Raw genomic sequence first — 19,619 nt, forward strand, 5'->3', positions numbered from 1 at the left:
AGTTCAAATTTCCAAATGCCCTGTGTTTTGGTATGCAAACATTTTGTATCAGACTGTTACTCAAAGCCAGACAGAGAACAAAATCCCTTTATTGGAACAGGTGTAGCATTCCTTGCCTCAGAAACTATGAGGTGTGATCAAAACACATGGTCAACAACGAAATTTTTAAAAATTTATTTCAGTAAAAGACGTATCCCATTAATCCTCCTCAAAATATTCCCTTTCACTTCCAAAACACTTATCCCACCATTCTTGCCATATTTTTTGAAACAGTTCTGGATGTTCTTTTTCACGTCTTTAGTTGCACTGCTGTGGCTGCCTTGATATCCTGAATCTACTCAAAGCTTTTACCTTTCATGGTCATTTTCACTTTGAGGAGGAGCCAGAGTTGCCCAGTACTGGATCCAGTGAATAAAATGGATACAAACACTAATTGTTTTATTTAACAGAAAATCTTCATAAAATATGTAATCAAAAATATGGTGAACACATTTGGTTTTATTCTCTTCAAAAAAGGAATAAGAACTGTGAGAGTAATAAAACCCAAAATGTGTAATTGTTATTGTAAAAAAGAGAGGAAAAGAAAGTGCTCTAAAGGGTATAACTGCATGTATTTTTAAGTGTATAAGATAGATAACCATATTACTGAGTTTTTGTTGGATCATTGAACAGAACTGTTTGCAGTCTCACTGTTTGAATGTCCACTTTGTATGCTTTAATTTTGTAACTTGAACAACTATTTCTAAGATGACAATATGTAATCTATTAACTAGTGATTTCCTATTGTTCATTTTTTTGAAATTCTGTATTACTTGTACCCTTTTTTTGTTTTTTTTTTCTTTTTCTCCTTAAATAAATTTTTTTAAAGTTAAAAAATTTTAAAAATATGGTAAACATTTAAATTCTTCAAATTTATTGTAGCAAAAGACATCTTGCCTTTACTTCCCCAAAATAATCCCATCAGTCTTGGTAAAGTCACTTTTATTGTAATATTATTTTTTTAATTTACTGTATCTTTCTGTTATCTCTTGTATTCCCACTGTGATTATTTTTGCACCCAGAACTTACCCCCAGGAAGGACATACTCACTCACAGCAAGGTTTTACACAGCCAGAAACCAGCTAGAGATTGAGCACCCAGAAAAGCAGGAAGCTCTAGAGGAACAAGGTCAAAGATGGTGCAGTATCCATAAGCAGGCATATAATTTGCAGTGAAGAACAAGCTCCAAGTACAGCCTGCCACAAGAAGCAGCATTCATTGGCTGGGACAGTGGGGCCTCAGGTACGGCAGGGCCAATGGGCGTGGGAGACAAGCATAAGGGATTTGGTATTCTGCATCAGAGCTCCTGTCTTCTAGGGCAAAGGGCATACTGGAAGTCATGAGCATCAGCCATCCTCAAGATTTACACCTCACTTCAGATAAACAGAGGATCAATCAGACCACCAGAACTGGAACCTTCCCATCAATGTTCAGGGCTATGCAGGTTTTATTTGAAGAAAAGACTGCAGAGAGGAGCCACACCTCACTCTGCAGTGCCGGGGGAACAGCACTGACAGATGCTTTTGTTATATCCAAACGTTTCCTGCTGAAAGAGGTTTAAAAGGTGAGTTCCTCTAAGGGGCCAAAATGAGTCATCTCTAATACTCGTGGTAAGATATGGGCCTCAGAGGTCAAATGCTGGACCAGATGTCAGCAGAGGTGAACACCGTGCACCACATTCTGTCTTGGGACATCAGAATGTCAATGCTCTCTTCCAACCTGTGAACAGCGCAACAGTTTTCTTGCCTTCCCAGTAACTGGCAAGAACTGTGGTGACACCCTGAGTTCTAGGCTCACGCTCTTTGTATTTAATTTCTTCTGTTCACCTGTCAGGCCTTCCTTACCAGAGCTTTGAAGACCTCAGAGTGAGACGGAAGCCCAACCCACTGAAATGGCAATGCTCTGAGTCGTGCTCAAGGCTTCCAGCTCAGGAAGCATCCCACGTAACAGTGGTGGGAAGACAAGTCATCTCAGGGTGACTGAACACCTTCCCTCAGTTTATGAACCATGCAGATTTCTTGGAGTCCTTAGAGGTTCTCTGAGATGGTCAGATGATGAGTTGCCACTAAGTGACTGACCTGTATACCCCCTAAGGTATACCTCCTGTACAACTGGCTGCTCCCCAAGTATAGGCCAAGGGCAATGTGCACAAAGGAACTTAGAAATGAGCCAACATGTGGCCTCATGAAGGCAAAGGAATGGGAAGCAATGAGCACTGAGCACCATGAACAGGACTGTGTTCCCCTGCACCTTCTGGATGGACCTGTTCCCGTAAGCTCCATGGTCTGGTGCTGGTACTTGGTGTCTCAAACTACAGATCTACGCTCAGTCCTCCATATGTGCAGGTTCTGCTTCTACAGGTTTTACCAACCACATACAGAACACGTAAAAAAAACTGGTGCCTGTACCAAACATGCTCTTTTTTTCTAATCATTTCCTAAACACTGCAACTTTTTACATAGAATTTATATTGTGTTACATATTACAAGTAAACCAGAGACGATTTAAAGTTTACAGGACAGTGTGGTAGGTTATGTGCAAGTGCTAAGCCATTTATTTATTTATTCTGCAGTAGTGAGGATTGAATTTAGGGTTCTCTCACTGAGCTATATTCCCAACTCTTTCTAAATTTTACTTCTTGTTTTCAGGCAAACATTCCTAACCCATTTTTATTTTTATTTTTTATTTTAGATTTGTCTTGCTAAATCACTAAGCTGCCTGGGCTGGGCTTGAACTTGCAATCTTCCTGTCTCAGCCTCTCAGAGAGCTGGCATGAAAGGCATATGCTGCCATACTAGGCACGGTCTATGCTATTTTATATAAAGGGATCAACAGCCATGGATTTTAGTATTTGAGGCCGAATTTGGAACCAGTTCCTCCATGGAATTCCTCCATGGGTCATCTGTTCTGGCAGAATTTGTATATTAAGAAATGTATCTTCAGTGTCATAATGACGTCATTCTGTCAATCATTTATGAGCTCATGCAAAAGTGACTTCTGTCTTGTGTGCACTGCCTTCTCCTGGAAGCCATAAGCACTGCAGCACCTGCCCAGAAACAAGCATGAAGCACCTACAGCTAGCAGTGTGGGGACTGTGTTGATATGGTGCACAGAAAAGCGAGGAAAGCAGGATGCAGGGTAAGTGCAGGGACTCTTCATCTGGCAAGGAGACAGGTGAGTAAATCAGTGTGAGGTGACTCAGAAAATGCTGGCTGGCTCAATATTCCAGCTAGAATACCCTAGTAACTGATGTGGGAGACAGATTCATGACATTGTTAAAGGCCACAATTTTCTAGGACTGAAGCTTCTTGGATTCCCAATCTGTCTCCCTTGGGAAATCGCATCCAAGTCGCCCAAACTGTATCTGTTTTGTATAAGACAGTGTTGATAACAATAATACTTGTCTCTCTTTCCTGTTGAAGAATAAATGAACTAACAAGTAAAACACACCAACCACAGTACAGATGCCTCTCCCATTCTGTGGCTCTGCCCCTCTGCCAGGGACCTGAGACAATTCTTTTTCTTTATTCCTTTTGATCTGCATGATACTGTGAAAGTATCATGGCAGAACTGATAGTACCTGTGCTTTCCTGATGATAATGCTAAGCCTCTGAGAATGTGGTTATCTCGCCTAAAGACGCTCTGTTAGTTCCAGAGTCCCAGCATATGAGTCTTGTGCACTCTGGCTTATACTATGCAACTCCGCATGCACAGAGTGTGGGCCAGGAAAGAGTCAGCCTATATCTGCTCACGTTCTGCTTGTCCTGGAATTAGTACTTTCTTAAATATGAATTCTAATTCTGACATTTTGGTGTTTCTCACACTTAAATCCCATTAGCTTGACACGCCTACAAAATACACATAAGTGAGACAAGATGTGGTTATTTTTAAGCTGCATTTGAAACCATTATGTGTGGGGTGGTGTATTTTTGGAGCACTGACTTTAATTGTGCACCTGCAGCAGCGGAATTATAATGCTTGAGGCACTAGCTTTGGAAGGTATAAATCATAAATGGGGTGCCAGCCTTGTGGTTAGTTGCCTGTGGAGGTCGTGCATCAAAGTCAACTCATACATGCTGCAGGCAGCACACCACCCTCTGAGTGGCACAAGCCTAGAAGGGAGGGACTTGGGGTGGCTGGCCTGGCCTGGCCTGACTATTTCAGCAACAACTTCATGCTGTAAGGGCAGGCATATAGATTTCCTTATGAGACGCACCTGGGTAAATCAGACACCATCATAGACAAAAATACACCTAAAGACAAAGAGCACCAGGGTGAAGATGTCCAATCTCTCCCTTATTTACACTGACTGAAAACAGGACAGGGAGTTCTGCTGATATTCACAGAGAGAAGCTCAGTGACTCTCTGGTGTGCCTCCTACAGGTGACAGATAAAGGATGAAAGGAAGATGACCATGGAGTAAGGAGTGGATGATCTATCCACTGTGAGGCCTGCTGCATGGTCCAGTGAGGACAAATCAGGGATCAAACACTGTCCACACTCCAGCCATGTCTCTAGTGACCTCCTCCATATGCCTGACGTGGGTGACCATGCTGTTCTGCTTGCTAGTAGATGCGCAAGAAAGAGGCCAGTTCACTCTCCCAACAGACATACTATGCCCAAGGAGGTGGCTCAGGCAAAGCCCAAGGAGACAAGTACAGCAGCATTCTGGGAGGTTGCATCATGCAGGGAACAAAGAAATGCTCCCAGTTAGGATCTGTTCAAAGAGCAATGAGAAGCTATCAGAAGCTTCTGCCAGAGAAATAAGGATTGAACTCAATGAATCTGTAAGGTTCTAGAGAAGTGATCATCTTGATGGAGAACATTATTCTGTGTGTACAGGGTTATGAGCGGGGTGGGTAATCCAGAGTCCCAAAAAGTGAAAGAAGGAAAACAGAGAGATGCCAGGCAGCATGAGGACTCAGCCTGTCATTGCTCACTTTGAAGAAGGAAAGAGTCACATGCCAGGAATGGGATGGCCTCCACATGCTAGAAAAGAGAAGAAAACAGATTTTCCTTGGAGGCTCTGGAAGATTTAACCTACACCTCTATCACCAGAACTAGTAGAGAATAAATGTGTGCCATTTTAACCGGTCTTTAACTGAGCTTATGCCATGTTGTTATAAAAATGATAGGAAATTCATCCTGTGGATCAGCAGAGATTTACATTGCTAGGCACAGTGAGGGAAAAGGGTTCCAAGTAGAGGAATTCACTTGAGAAATTGCCTGACGTCAAGAATTGCATGGTGTGTAGTGTGTGAAAGGGATTCACCTGACAGGAAGACTTGATGGAGGCGAAGGCCAGTGTCACAGTGGCTGAGGAGCTACAGGGAAGAAGACAAGAAGGCGTGACCTAATGTACCTAGCCAAGGAACCACGAAAAAATTAGGCCTGTGGTAATCTCCCATGTCACAGGAAAGTCCAGAAGAGGGAGGTATTGTGGACACCAGAAGAAATGAGCAGAAAGGCAAAAGAAACCATATTTCTGCCAAGTTCATGCCTGCAGACATTGCTCATTCTACTCCTGTCCTTTCCTGGCAGATGACACGTAGAAGAGAAGTATTCAAGAGGTAGAAGCAGACCCACCTCAGTACAGCCTCACGTTTACTGACAGCCATCTTTGGAGAAGGCAAGTCTTTGCATCCCTGCATTTCTGCACGACAAGGATTACTTACCAATGTCTTCCTCATCATGAAAACCAGGACTAACACATTTTGCATGTTGTACATCATGCTTGACTTAATTTCAGTGAATCCTTGCCATGTCCAAGAGCAGAAAAATCAGCAACACCACTGCATGCAACCAAAGGCTGGTACCTGGATATTGAGTCTCCCTCGGTGTGCTCCCAGGCCATAGCGCTTTGTTGTGGAGGCATGGAGCTGGAAGTCTGTGATTTTTAAGGTTTCCAGACCAAGAGGTGGACAACCTGGAAAGAACAAAGCTCGTTAGAAACAAGGAGAGACATTGAAAGAAATGAGTCTGTAATTTTCTAAATGTGACCAGGCGTCTTTCCTGGTCTCCTGAACTCTCAGACCCCAGTGTAGCTCTCACACCCTCATACACGGGATGTTTCCAGACAGACATGGTCAATACAGCTGTCAACATTTTGCCAATTTTCTCTCATTAGCATTTTCTTTTTAAGTATTTTGGCTCTTATAGTCTTTCTCTGTTGCTGGCCTTGCTACTACTCTGAGACTGTTTCCAATTAAGGACCTTCTACAATGTGACTCAGTCAGGGAGCATCTTTCGGTGGAAACTTCAAAACAACCCCATGGTTGAGCTCTGCAAATTAATCAGAACTTGTTGATTTTGCTTCAGCAACTCTAGGCTTTGTATTATGCATCCTAATGAGCAGAGAAATATAAATAGAAAAAATCAATTGTCTTCTCTTCTTGGCAAAACTGAAAGCAGCTACTAAGCATGGTTCACCTCTAAAATAAAACACCAGCACTAAGGCAGACTGTCTTGGTTACTTTTCTCTCATTGCTGAGATAAAATACCCAACCCTCAAAGTTAAAGGGAGAAAGGTCCACTTAGCTCACAGTTTGTAAAGATTTCAGTCCATAATCAGCTGACTCCAAGGCAGGATGGCACATGGCACAGGGACAACAGTTCGTGGCAACAGAAGAAAGCAAAAGCATCAAGCAAAAGAGGACTCTTTCTATCCCTTTTATTGTATTCAGGCTGCCTGCCTTAGGGTCAGTGTAGTTCACCACCTTAATTTCAGCATTGGACCATAAATCAGCCACAAACTCTAGAGTCAGCCCCTTTTGAAAAGACTGGTCCCCATGACCATATAAGGCTTTGGTGGGACATCCAGACATAAACCATAACACAGGTCTTTGGTAACTGTCTAAGTCCAGGCCATCATCCCCACTCATAAAAACATCAACAGCAGCAGGAACTGGGCATCAGGCCTCCCAAGCCTAGGGCTCCTGTTCTCACCCACAAACATGCCACCAGGCTGATGCTGAAGTTATGCCTGATCTTTGACATCTGACTTGGAGAAAGAAAACAAAAACTCCCCAGTATGAGCAAGGAAAATCCATCCTTGTTAGAAACATTAGACAAACCCAAATGATACTCAGACAAATATTAAGAACTATATCAGCCACTGCTGAGATGAAAGTACCCCAAGATCCCAGAGCACTCCAGGGTTGACATGTCTGACATACCCAAAACAAAACTCTGCAGGAAAAGGCTCCACTGATCTCAGAAGGTTGGAGGAAACTAATAGGATGACAGCCACATAGAATGTATAATAGCACCAGATCCTTCCTTCTTAGCAGGAAACAGAGCAGATATGAGCTTTGTCCCTTTATCCAGCTATGCAACCTCCATGTATGTAATTTATATAGCCAGACAGAAAACATATAAAAATATGTCCACAATAATTACTACTCAAATCATTTCTTCTAAAAAAAATACTTCATATGTGTATGGATATTACTTCAAAAAAGAACTACCTGAATAAAATTACATATTCATCAAAAATCTCTGCCACATCCTTTCATCATGATACACAAAGACTAGAGAAATTCCAATGGCTGTAAGTGAGGTACTTCATAGGTACATGCTTAATATCAGGTCAAAAGTCCAATGCCTGCCGTATCCAGGGAGCCAAGCCATCATATGCTCCTAACAAAAATGGAGTTTCATGCAGATGGCAGCTCTGGCAGAAGCCACATTGGACAAACATGCAGTCATTTCCACTCTTACCAGAGTGTTAAAACATAAGGCAGGAAACCCACTCCCTTCATCCCCAGCCCACTGTGATACCTTTGGTAAGGACCCAGACAAAACATACTCAGCCAGCTCATACATTGTCTCCATGAACCTAGCACCCTCGGGAAATTTTTCCTCCTTAGAAGATGCTATGTTTAGATCATCAAGTTTTCTTTGGAAGCCTTTTCTGTTGTCCAAGCCATTTAAAAGCAACTAGAGATGGATTCACACTGAGAACACAATGTCCTTGAAAAGCAAAGACCAATTCACCGACTCACATAGGTTAAGTGAGGGGCCTTTGGTTGTAAGAAACCATCAGTGCTAACTTTTAAGGAGGGACCACTGAACAGATGGCCTGAGGTTCACAGAAGGAGGGCAGGGCAGGAGGATATGCCCACAATAGTTCTCTTCATGCAGACCACCAGACTGTGTGCTGCTAGAGAAGTTAAATGACTCCAAGGCATCTTCAGCCCCACATCATCCCATGTGGAGTCTCCACTGGAACCCAAAATGACATAGCAGAAAGCCAAAACTAACATCTAATTTATAACTATCGCAAGATCATATCTGACCTCTTCCTATCAGCAGACACCCAGTATATAGGCTTACTACTCAGCAATAATGTATCCTAGCCCTGGGGCACACTGCAGCTGTACTCTACAAATGGCAGTGGTCACATTCCCTGTGGTGCCACCAGTTCACTTTAGGTTATTCATGTCCTTCAAGGTACCCTTGGGTGGCTTCTCATTATAGGGCTGCTGGGTCCCTCACTGGCTGTCACCCTTCTCTCCCCCAGGACAGCTTCATGGTTTCCTACATATTTGGCATCTGGTGACTGTGGTGACAGGCTGGCAAACTGGCTCTGGCTATAATAACTTTACCAGGAATCAAGTGCTATCAGAAAAGCAAGAAGAACAGATGCCAAGACACACTTCACAACCAACACACTGCCCAGGACAGGCATGTGGCACACCCTGTCCACCTAAGGGTTAATATGACCAAAGGCAGCCCTCAGCCTAGCCACAGTTTCACTGGCTCTCCAGCACCTCCTCTCACTGGCCCACCCCAGGAGGCTCCACACCTCGTCCTCACTTCATCTCTTCCCATTTCATTCCTGGGCTTTTGCATTCTGTGCTCTGGCTTCTTTCTCTATTCACAGTTGCCCTGGTCACTCGGTGACCCTTTCTGATTCCTGGTCTCTCCAGTACTGGACCTTCAGGGTGTCCCTCCTAGCTACTCCCACACCCCTTCTCTCCCTGCCATTCTCATCCCAGTATTTTTCTTCTCCCCATCACACTAATCTTCTTTATTCATACTTGTCTCTCCACGACTCCTTCCCGAGGAGAGCTTTTCTACCCCTGTAGCACAAAACTATAACCCTAGGACCATCTCCATAAGGGAGGCCTCCTTCCTTTTCCCTTTAATAGTCCACACTGGGCACCAATCACCTCATCTACCAAATGTCACAAGTGCCATCTACACCAGCTGGAGTCAACACATACACAGGAAACTGTGACTCAGGCCTCTCCCATGGGCTACCTGGAAATGAGCCTGTCAGTGCCAAGCAAGCCTCAGTAGCCCAAGCCTCTCAGTACCTGTGGTTGTGAATCCTACTTGTGTTCACTGCTGCTGAAGGATAGTCACTCCAAGGCTGCAGCTACCCCCCTTGTCCTTAGCACTCTGTCTTCACACACTCAGATGACAGGGTCCCGAATAGATCACAGTGACACAGGCCCATGTCCTCTTCACTTGGCTCAGAAAGTGTTTCTCTGTGTCTTCAACTCTCATTCTTTATTGTTTTCCTTTGATAGCCTCCATGCGTTTCCTTCCATCACACAAGTGCTTTACACTGTCCTCACCTGGTTCCAGGAACATCAATGCAACTTGAAAAACATTTGTTTCTTCCCTGCCTGGGCTCAACACTCCACAGTACAGGATGCTGCTGGGCTCTTAAAAAGCTATCTGCTACATCAGCTTGGCATTATGTACTTTCCCAAAACCACATTTTTAAGTTAATAAATGCTATAAGCACAAAGTTGTTTACGTACAAATTTTCTAACCCATAATCCTTTAGGCAAAAATCAAGCAGGCAAAAATGCCAGGTCAGAATCATGTGCTTCCTGGCAAGGTTCCAGCCCATCTTAATGTTTCTACTGACACAGGAATATCCACATTCAGAAAAAGAAAGCATTTTCCTATACTAAAGACGAGCAAGTAGGAGCCAGGAAAATAAAGGACAGGAAAATTGTCTTTTGATTAAAGATCTTAAATTAGTTCAAAATACAGAGTACTGAAATGCTCACTATATTAAATGCTTCATTCTAATGACTTCTGCATATTTCAACATGATTCATTTCCTCCTTTTCTTTCTACCTGAGAACATTATCCTAAAGACTTTCAGCCACTCAAATGAATGTCCAAGGTCTTAGCAGAGTGAACAGCTCCTCCACTTCCCTTCACCTGCAAAAGGGGACAACGCTACTTTGGAGAGAAAATTGTATAGAGCAATGAATATGTAATGGTTGACACACCATGTCAACTTGAAAAGCTTAGAAGTTTAATTAAGGGATATGGCAGAGGGCCAGGGTCCTTACTTTACAACATCCTTATACTGTGTAAGAAGAGAGCAGGGAGATGATGAGAATGCTACATCTGCCATAGTGGGGCTGGTCTGCTTACAGTATAGGAGAGTAATAGGGGTTTGTTACACACACACACACACACACACATACACACACACACACACACACACACATATTTTTCTCTTGCTGCTTCTACTACCTTTAATGGTTGCACCTATGCCATGCCACCCTGATTTGGGGCCAGCTGATCACAGACTGAAACTTCTGCAAACTGTGAGCTAAATAAACCTTTCCTTCCTTAATTTTGTATGTCAGGTAGAATTTCATACTGGAGAAGTGGGATCATGCTATGACTATACCTGACCATGTAGTTCAAGAGCCTTTGGGAATGGCTTGTGAAAATAGTTTGGAAAGGTTCCGAGATGTCACCCGAATGAGTATAGCTAGAATGCCTTAGGCTGTTCTATATAGGAGATTCAGGTCAGAGCTAGGAAACCAAAACCTGATTCAGGTTTGGAAGGTTTCTGCTGAGAAGAAGGACTGCATTGCCTGCTGGACTCCAGAGTATGTGTGTTATGGCTTGGGAAAAAGTTTGTCTGCATTTTGCTTGTGTCCAGAGACTGCCTGAGACTAAGATGAAGAGTGGCAGACTAATTAATCTGGCAGGAGAAATTTCAAAGCAGTTGAATGCTGAGGTTGTGGCATGGGGCTTTTAGCCAGATTTATGTAGCAAATCAAGGACACAGGGCCCAGGAGAATGATTTGAAATGTTGTGAGTTTGGTCTGAAGGGAAGCTCCAGTAAAACTGTGGACTACAAAGATTGAGCAGAGGTCATGACTGATGAGAAGCAACAGAATATTTAAAAAAAATGGCCTGAGGGCATCACAAGAAGCAACTAGTCTCTACTCTTTTCAGACTCAAAACTGCAAAAGTGAAAGACTTTGCTTTGAGGAAGAATCCACAGAGCACCATGTTCGAGAATGGCAGGAGCATAGAAAATTTATTCCTCAGAATTGGATTCAGAGTATCCAGCAATCCAGGTACTTTATCCCTACAGTCAAAGAAAGGAAAGCCTGGTTACTGCTCTAGCTGGCAGCAAACCTTGGCATCACCCACATGGCTCTGGTTTTAGGTGCATGTGGAATGGAAGAGTTGTGGAGTTAAGAAGGCTTCCACACTGATTTCAGAAGACATGGGAGGCCAGGCAGTGTGCCCCTGAGATGGTGGTATGTGAACCTGCAAGGGTGAGGCCAAAGGTGCAGTGGAGACCTTAGAAGTTTGGAAAATCTGGGAACATGGATCATCTAAAGAAAGCTGCAAGGAGGTCTAAGAGAAAAGCCATGGAAGCTATAACCCCAGAATTGCCATAGGAGTGGAGTTGCTTTAGAATTCACAGTTTTCAGCCCTTTAGAATTCACAGTTTACCACAAATGCTTCAGATGCTACACATGGAACTACAGGACTTAATGTTTGCCCTGCTGGATTTGGACTTGCTTTGATCCCAATCCTTTGTATTCCCCTTTGTAACTTTTGGGACTAAAATGTTTATCTTGTACTGTTGAATGTTGAAAGTGTTTAACTTTTCATTTGTACAAAAGCTTGCAGCTAAGGGTTTGCTTTTTATCTCAGAGGAGACTGGAGACTTGGACTTTTTAACAATGCTTTAAAACTATTAGAACTTTGGCAACTCTTGCAGATGGACTAAATGCCTTTTACATAAAGGAATGTGGATGAGTCTTTGGGAGGCCAGCGGTGGCATGTTATGGTTCTAATGTAACATAATGTTGATAGAGAATAAGAATAATCATGTCTTTGTATCTAGAAACCGGTTTTAAGAAATATGTCTGATTGCCAAGTTGACAAACAGTAGATTGTAATGGTTGATATACTGTGTCAACTTGAGAAGTTTAGAGGTTTAATTAAGCAACTCAGCAGGGGGCCATGGGCTCAGTCTGTAAACATTCTCATCTTGTTCAAGAGCAGGGCATGAGATAGTGGGCTAAACCTGCTAAATAGAGGGTCTGGCCTGCTTACAATTTAAGGGAGCAAAAGAGGCTTGCTCTCCTCACCTCATTGCTCTTGTTGCTTTTGCTATCTTCTGCTGCCTTGAACTGTTGCCCCTATGCCATGCCACCCTAGCTCTGAGCCAGTTAATCACGGAATGAAACCTCCACAAAATGTGAGCTAAATAAATCCTTCTGTCTTTAACTTTGAGTGTTGGGTATTCTGTCCCAGCAACAAGAGAAAGTAACCAATACAGAATTTCTGCAAAGCATGCTTTGCTGCTCAGGAGAAAAGGGGAAAGGCCATCATAAAAATGTAGAAAAGTCTGGAGCCTTCAGAGAGAGACAGGCAAGAGAGAAAAAACTGTTGTCAAAGCACTTCAAATGTGACAGACCACTCCTCTCTGGAAAAATATAAAAAAGGAGCACATTTTAAAAACAGAAGCAACAGGCACCGGCCAGCTCTCTCTCCTAAGGCCAGTACCCAGAGCTGCTCCTGGTCCCTGAAGTGACATTTTCAGAACTTCAGGCTGTACGCTGTACTCTGGACTCCAGCCACACTGGGGATAGTGGCTAACAGCACCACACCAAATTCAGCTCTTCCCTGAGACAACAGTAGCCAAGTAAATTCCACAACACGAATGAATGTGCCTCAGAGAAACCACATCTTCAAAATCAGAAATCTAAAAGGGCAAAGTGGAGGCAAATGCCCCAATCTTAGCTACACTCTCTGGTCTGTCTGATTACTGGGAAGTGACTAGAGAGCAATTATCAGACCACCATGGGATTTATCATTGGCAATTCATGCATCCAAGAGGCCGAACAAAAAAATTAGTATCTGGAATGCATTACTAGTTGAACTATCAGTCAATAGTCAAGAGAATTACAAGCATTTTCAGACAGATAAGTGCTCAGAAAATTTGTCCTTCAAACCACAACAACAGACCCTTGCTGAGAACTCTTGCAACAGCTTGCCAGAGACAAGCAGACATAGAGACATATAAATCCCAGAGACAGCAAGACATGAGGACCTTGACAGCCAAAGCACTAGAAGTACAATCCAAGATTGGCACAAGAAACTAAAATTCTTTGGTTTTAAATTCTCAAAGAAACACTTGCCCTTATCACTCACACTATGACCTGTCAGTCACAATACTGATTTCCAAGGATTAGGACTTTCTCCAACCTTCAGGAAACATTAATGAGAAAGTCTGGAGTATGGTTACATTGATAATCAAGTAAAATCAAGGAGAAACCAGTGCTTTGAAGCCTATCTGTAATTAGAAAAAAAACCCAAAAAATCTTTGTTAGAACTATAACATATTTGTATTATAATACAAACTCATGAGATAATTACTAGGTTTAAAGTGGGCCTGAAATACATGGGAACCTCATTCACAACTCTTCATCCTTCATCAATGTTCTGCTAAGCTTCCAGACAAGCTATGGACAGCTGAGAACCAGTGACACCAAGGAGATTTGCGCCGGGAACAGCCATCACTCTGCTCATCACAAGCTCCCACTCCTATGAAACAAACTGTCTTTTATCATCAAATCAATTTTTTCTAAAAACAAAATGGCTCTTAATTCTGAGATGCATGCAGGTGAAGAGACATTGAAGCAAGTTTGAAAAAAAAACACTTCAGGAAAATATTAATTAGAGATCTGGGATGTGCCATTATTTAGGGGAGAAGAGAATGTCAGTTACCAGAGATGAACCTACTTTCTCTTAAGATAAGCACAGGAACAACCTGTGCTAAGTGGAACGCCATCTCTCAGTCCAGGGCTTCATTCATCCTCAGAAAGTGAACACAGACAGCCCCTACCCCACCTCGTTTTCCTGCAGGCATACATGTGCACGAGGCATTAAGTCTCTGCCTTGACAGAATTCTCTGCATTGCAGCCACTTAATAAAATGGAGATCGATGGTCCTCATGGTCCTTGTCACCACCTCCTTAAATTACTATATGTGTTCATTACCTCTTGAAAGTGTTCACTACCTGTAATATCATGTAGGTTTCTATGATCTAGAAGTTACAAGGCACAGTCAAAATAAGGTGTATAAATCTTGAATCAGGGCACCAATCCTAATTCTCCACCCCTAGCATCCCAAATCTATCTGGGGCATGAGAGGTCAGAAGAGAAGCTGTTATGAAAGTTAAGTCATGACATTATATTAAAGGCTGATAATTTAGGGGACAAGAGAGCTAATGTGCAAACAATTATCAGGGTCCATACCCTCTGGAAGCATCTTGTCACTTAGACCTCACAATAATGTGAGACATAGGCATTATCACCCCACTTTACATACAAATAAATTCAAAGGGATTAAGCTGAGTTAAATAACTACTAAGCATCTAAATTAGAATCTGAAAATCACATGTGACATAAGATTGCGGGCATATTTATACCACTTCCATTTGACATGAAAACTCCAAATATAAATGCAAGTAGGTTGCTTGGCTGGTATTTGGGGTCATACCAGGGAAATGGGCTGGATCTGGGACAGGCATCACTCATTTATTGGCCAAAAAACTCAGAATCTGAAGCCAGGAGTACACTGTGGTTACTTGCTAGGAACAGAGCACAAAATTCCTGAAGACATGGAGGGCAGTGGAGGGACAAGTTCCCAATCCTCCTCAAGTTTTGCTTTTGTTGTCACCCATAAACCAAATAGCATTAGCCCACGGAATTCTTTTCTTCACCTTCTTGAAATCAACATTCCCTCTGACCAATGAATAGCGAGGAGGCAGCTTCCCAGAGCACTGAGAATGTGTTTGCAGTGACTCTCTGCCTGTCTTAGACACCACTGACTTCTAAGTGGGTCACAGGCTTGGAAAATCTCTAAGCTAACTCCAGTCTTATCTGCACACCCTTGGAAAGCTCTTTCACATCTGCCACTTAAAGAAGTCCTTCAGCCCTTCACCACTTGGCTACTGACTCCTGAGCAGCAGAACTCACCCTAAGCATCTGAATCACTTGGAAGGTTTAGGGGGGAAAGAAGGATGCCCAGAACCCTCCTCAGAGACTCTGATCAATAGAACAGCAGCTCCCAAGGAATTCTTCTGAGACAACTGGCACCTCAGGAGTCTCCCTGCAAAACCTGGTTGATGTGTCATCTGTCTCTGAGCCACGCAAGCTCAGAGATTTTCTTTCTCAGGCTCTGGGGGGACATCGAGACACAATCATAACACTTTATGCACAACATGATGAATTTCATAAGCATAATTCTCAGTGAAAAAAGTTAGACAAGAGGACATGATGTAGAGTCTGGAAGCCAGAGCCAGAGTGGGGACAGCTAGACCCAAGCCTTTCCCAGTACGTCAGCACTATTCATGGACTGTTGTGGGGAGAGAACAAGGCTCTACTAGGAAGCAAGCCTCACCTGGAAACCAGAACCATTTGCAGGCTGCCACGGGAGTAGGGACAGCCAGAACCGAGCCCCTTCCAGGGCATGGGCTAGCAAACAGGAAGTACCAATTCTCCCCACCTCAAGCAACTGGCTGATCAGGAGAAACACAGGCTATGATGATAGTTACTGAGGTGAAATGCAATTGGATGCCTGTGGTGGGCAGTGTGGTATCTAGGGAGATCTCCTTTTGAGGGTGGTTGCCACTGTTGATTCCCTATTGTCTTGTTTTGAAGTCCTATATCCTTTTCATTGTTTTGTTGGGTTGGGTTTTACTCACTTTTGTTTTGTTTGATTATGTTAAATCCGATGGCATGAGCAATTATTTCAAAGACAGCAAGATATATTATGCTCTTCAAAATAAGACTACTATCTTGCTTTGAAATCCTTCATTGCATTCATTGTTTTATTTTTATTGTTTCTATTCTGTTTCATTCTGTTTGATTTTTACTATGTCCGAAGGTATCTTCAGCTATTTTGAAGACAACAAAAGATATTATGGTAACTATTATTGATTTCATAATGCTTTAAAGTACTGTATCCCTTACACTGGTTTGTTTTGATTGGTTTTTATTCTTTTTATTTTCCTTGGTTTTTTCCTCTTTAAAATAAAAAATAAAAAGATTATATGATGTATGAGTCTATGAATGCTTCCATGTTCAAAACCAGACAAAAGACTTCTGTGATGATCTCGATCTTTGACAAAAGGCAGAGAAGTGACTGGCTAGGGCAGGAGAGGGGCTTCAGAGGTTTCTGTAAAATTCCACTTCTTGTTCCAAAATACAGTTATAACGGCACATTCACCAATGTGTGGATGGAAGGTATGACAATCCAAATCAGTAAGTGGTATGCATTCAATCCAATGAATTATACTCATTACTCTAAATACATATTGGACTTTAATGTTTAAAAAAGGTTTAGCTTCTCCTGTGTACTACATGATAAAAAGAAATGAGGTTTTCCTATTACATCACAATACTAAACTATATCAATTTGTCTTATTCAGAAGGAGTAAAAAAAGAACGCTGAATGTAAGAAAGTCAATCACAAAATTTATACACTATATACTATACACCTAATTGCCTTAATATCAAAAGCACAGAAAAGAGGACATATTAGTCGTTGCCACAAGTTAGGGACCTGGGGAAAAAGTGTGTCTGCAAAGGAAGCTAAGAAAGCACTGATGAGATGATAATATTTCTATGAAACTGCACATACGATACAATTTCCTAAGTGCACATGCACATGTATAGTTGGTGAAATCTGAATATTCTCTGTGGCTTGTACCAATAACACTTTCCTAATTTTGTTATTATGCTCCAGTTATGCAAAGTGTCAACACTAAAGGGGGCAGAGTAAAGAGTAAAGAAGACTCTTCTTTCTGTTTTTTGTGACTTCCTGTGGATCTAAAATTATTTGAAATTTTTTTAAAAATTTAAGGAAAATTTAAAATGAAAATTTTCCTCAAACTATGTTTAGCATTATTTAATGTGTCTAATAAAACCATCAGTTGTTCAGAAGTGTTGCAAGTTTGAGGGAATTCTAACTTTACTGCAACTCCTCCCAAGTTTGCCCTAAAAACCCATGAAGGTACAAAAAAAGGAAAAACTCCCAACAGTGCTTCAGCCTATTGTCAGATGTGGAGGAATAGTCATCGTGTGTGAATCAGATGAAGACAGTTTAGGAGGAAAAATAGAGACTCTCAGAAGAGGTACCAAAAAAAAAAAAGGCTTTCAGTCTTCTCCAGTTTGAAATCCAGGGTCTATAGCAACTAGAAAATTTGACACTAAAGTTCACATATGCATTTCTGGAATGATCAGATACTCATCCTTTTCTGTAGTCAACTTTCTACAATTAATTGCTCCAAAAATTCAAACAAAGTATCTAGAAAGGGGGAAAGGCAAATTTTCACAACAGTAAACAACAAAGCCCCCGATAATAACATACCCAAGTAATTACATTTATGTCACGTATCCTCCAAAGTGTCTAAATCTCAATAGAGGGAAGAAGTTGGCATCTTAAAAAGAGAAAAGATATCAGATAGAAGGCTGCTAGAAACTGTCTTCTCCTCTATAAGGAGGGCTTTGTTTATGGACCTGATCAACACTGTAGATCTGACTCTGTCTAAAAAATAGAGAGTTTTGTAGAATTTGATTATAGGGTGTAGACATCTATGTCTGGTTATACACAACACACACACACACATATATAATGAGTCAAGGATAACCAAACTTCTAAGACAGAGGAATAGAGGAGAAAAGAGGAAAAGAAAAAAGTGGAAAGGAAAGTGGGAAGAGAGAAGGGAAAGACGAGAAGGATGGAAATGGAGGAAAGGAGACCCTACTCAAGAAATCAAGATTTATTACATATCTACTGTAATCAAGACAGTCAAGTATATCACACATGTGTTAAAAACATGAATTAATTATTAAAAAATAGTGATCCTAAAAATAAAACACACACCAAAAGAACATGAAATCCAACAGAGGTAGCCCTGCAAAATAATTGAAAAGCAATCACTTTTCCTTTTGAATACAGTTTTAGCCCACTCAGAATGGAAAACCAGAATGCAGACTAGTTGGCACAGACAACAGACATGTCCTTCTCACAGCTCCGGAGGCTGGAAAATCTACGACAAGACACTTGCAGATTCAGTGTATGGGGAGTGCCTGCTTCTTTGTTAACAGACAACAGCTATTGGCTTCCTGCATACAGGATGGTGGAAGGGACAAGGAAGCTTTGTGGACCTCTTTTACTAATCCCATTCATCAGAGTTTCACCCTCATGACCTAATCTCCTTGCAAAGTCCCCTCACTGCCACCTTGGGGGTTAGTATTCCAGCCTATGACTATTACAGGACACAGTCTATAGCATGTGTTTGCTTCTTTTGTAATAAAATGTTTTATAAGACAAAGAAAGAAATTCATTCAGAACAACTTCTACTTTAAGTGATTTAAATGTGATACTTTTGGTATTGTTTTACAATATGTTATTGTAAACCGATGTTCCAAATCAATTCTATGATCAGCAATGTGGAATAGAGGTCTGTCATCACAGAAGTTGGGAAAAGATAAAAGAAAAAAGTTAGAATGACACAAGAACTTAATCCTTAAAAGCAACAGGAGCAGTTATATTGGCCTTTGTCATATGAATTTGAAGGAGCTGAAACCCTCAAATTTTTCCCTTGAAAATGGACTAGCATGCCCTTGATCAATAAGAACTGCAAACGGGGCTCAAGTAGGTGACCCAAGGCTCTGTGCCACCCACCGAAGTAACTGAGCACATCACAGCTCTGCCCCTATGCTCTTGTCTAGGAAGTATTCATAGGCCAGTCTGTCTTCTCTGATTTCTGGTTTCAGACCAAAGCTTCTAAAGTTAACAGTCACAGGTTGGCCGCTCAGCTCACTGGGTGAAAAATTCAATTCACAACATGTTTCCTGCAGGTAGCAGCCAGCCCAGGACCCTTCCTAATAAAACAGTGAAGATCATGCCACAAAACCACTAGAAGTATGTAACAAACTCCTCCATCTTGTCAAATAATGCTAGAAAATCATTCAGAGGCACATGTTTCACTTTAGAATCTAGAGGTTAACTTTTCAAGCAGGTTTCAGGTGGAGTTAAAAATGTTAAAAAGAACAAAGAATAGGGCAGCAGTGGGGAACCTACGGTACATGTGCCAAGGCCAGCTGTGCGTTACCATTAAACGCTCTAAAAGGTTTGCCATCATCGGAAGAGTGGGACCCTTGTTCTTGCGGTCTCACATTTCCCAGGCTTCCTAACCAAGGTCTGTCAAGATGGGTGTGACTATGTCCCAGTGTCAGTCCCTCACTTACCCTGTCACTCATAAAGGGGTCTGAAAA

General features: G+C 42.0%; 1 protein-coding gene across 2 annotated transcripts in view; it reads right to left on the reverse strand.

Annotated features, from left to right (window-relative positions):
- Cpxm2 (carboxypeptidase X, M14 family member 2) overlaps positions 1-19,619 on the reverse strand; it is a 138,223-nt gene that overhangs the window by 104,373 nt on the left and 14,231 nt on the right. For both annotated transcript variants that reach the window (XM_013143598.2, XM_003479620.4), the window contains one exon: positions 5,856-5,965. In XM_013143598.2, coding sequence (XP_012999052.1) covers positions 5,856-5,965 — 110 coding nt within the window. The remainder of the gene's footprint in view (positions 1-5,855; positions 5,966-19,619) is intronic.

Source organism: Cavia porcellus, unplaced genomic scaffold (genome assembly GCF_034190915.1).
Source record: "Cavia porcellus strain 051 isolate PalLab524CR breed Dunkin Hartley unplaced genomic scaffold, mCavPor4.1 scaffold_2, whole genome shotgun sequence".
Lineage (NCBI taxonomy): Eukaryota > Metazoa > Chordata > Mammalia > Rodentia > Caviidae > Cavia > Cavia porcellus.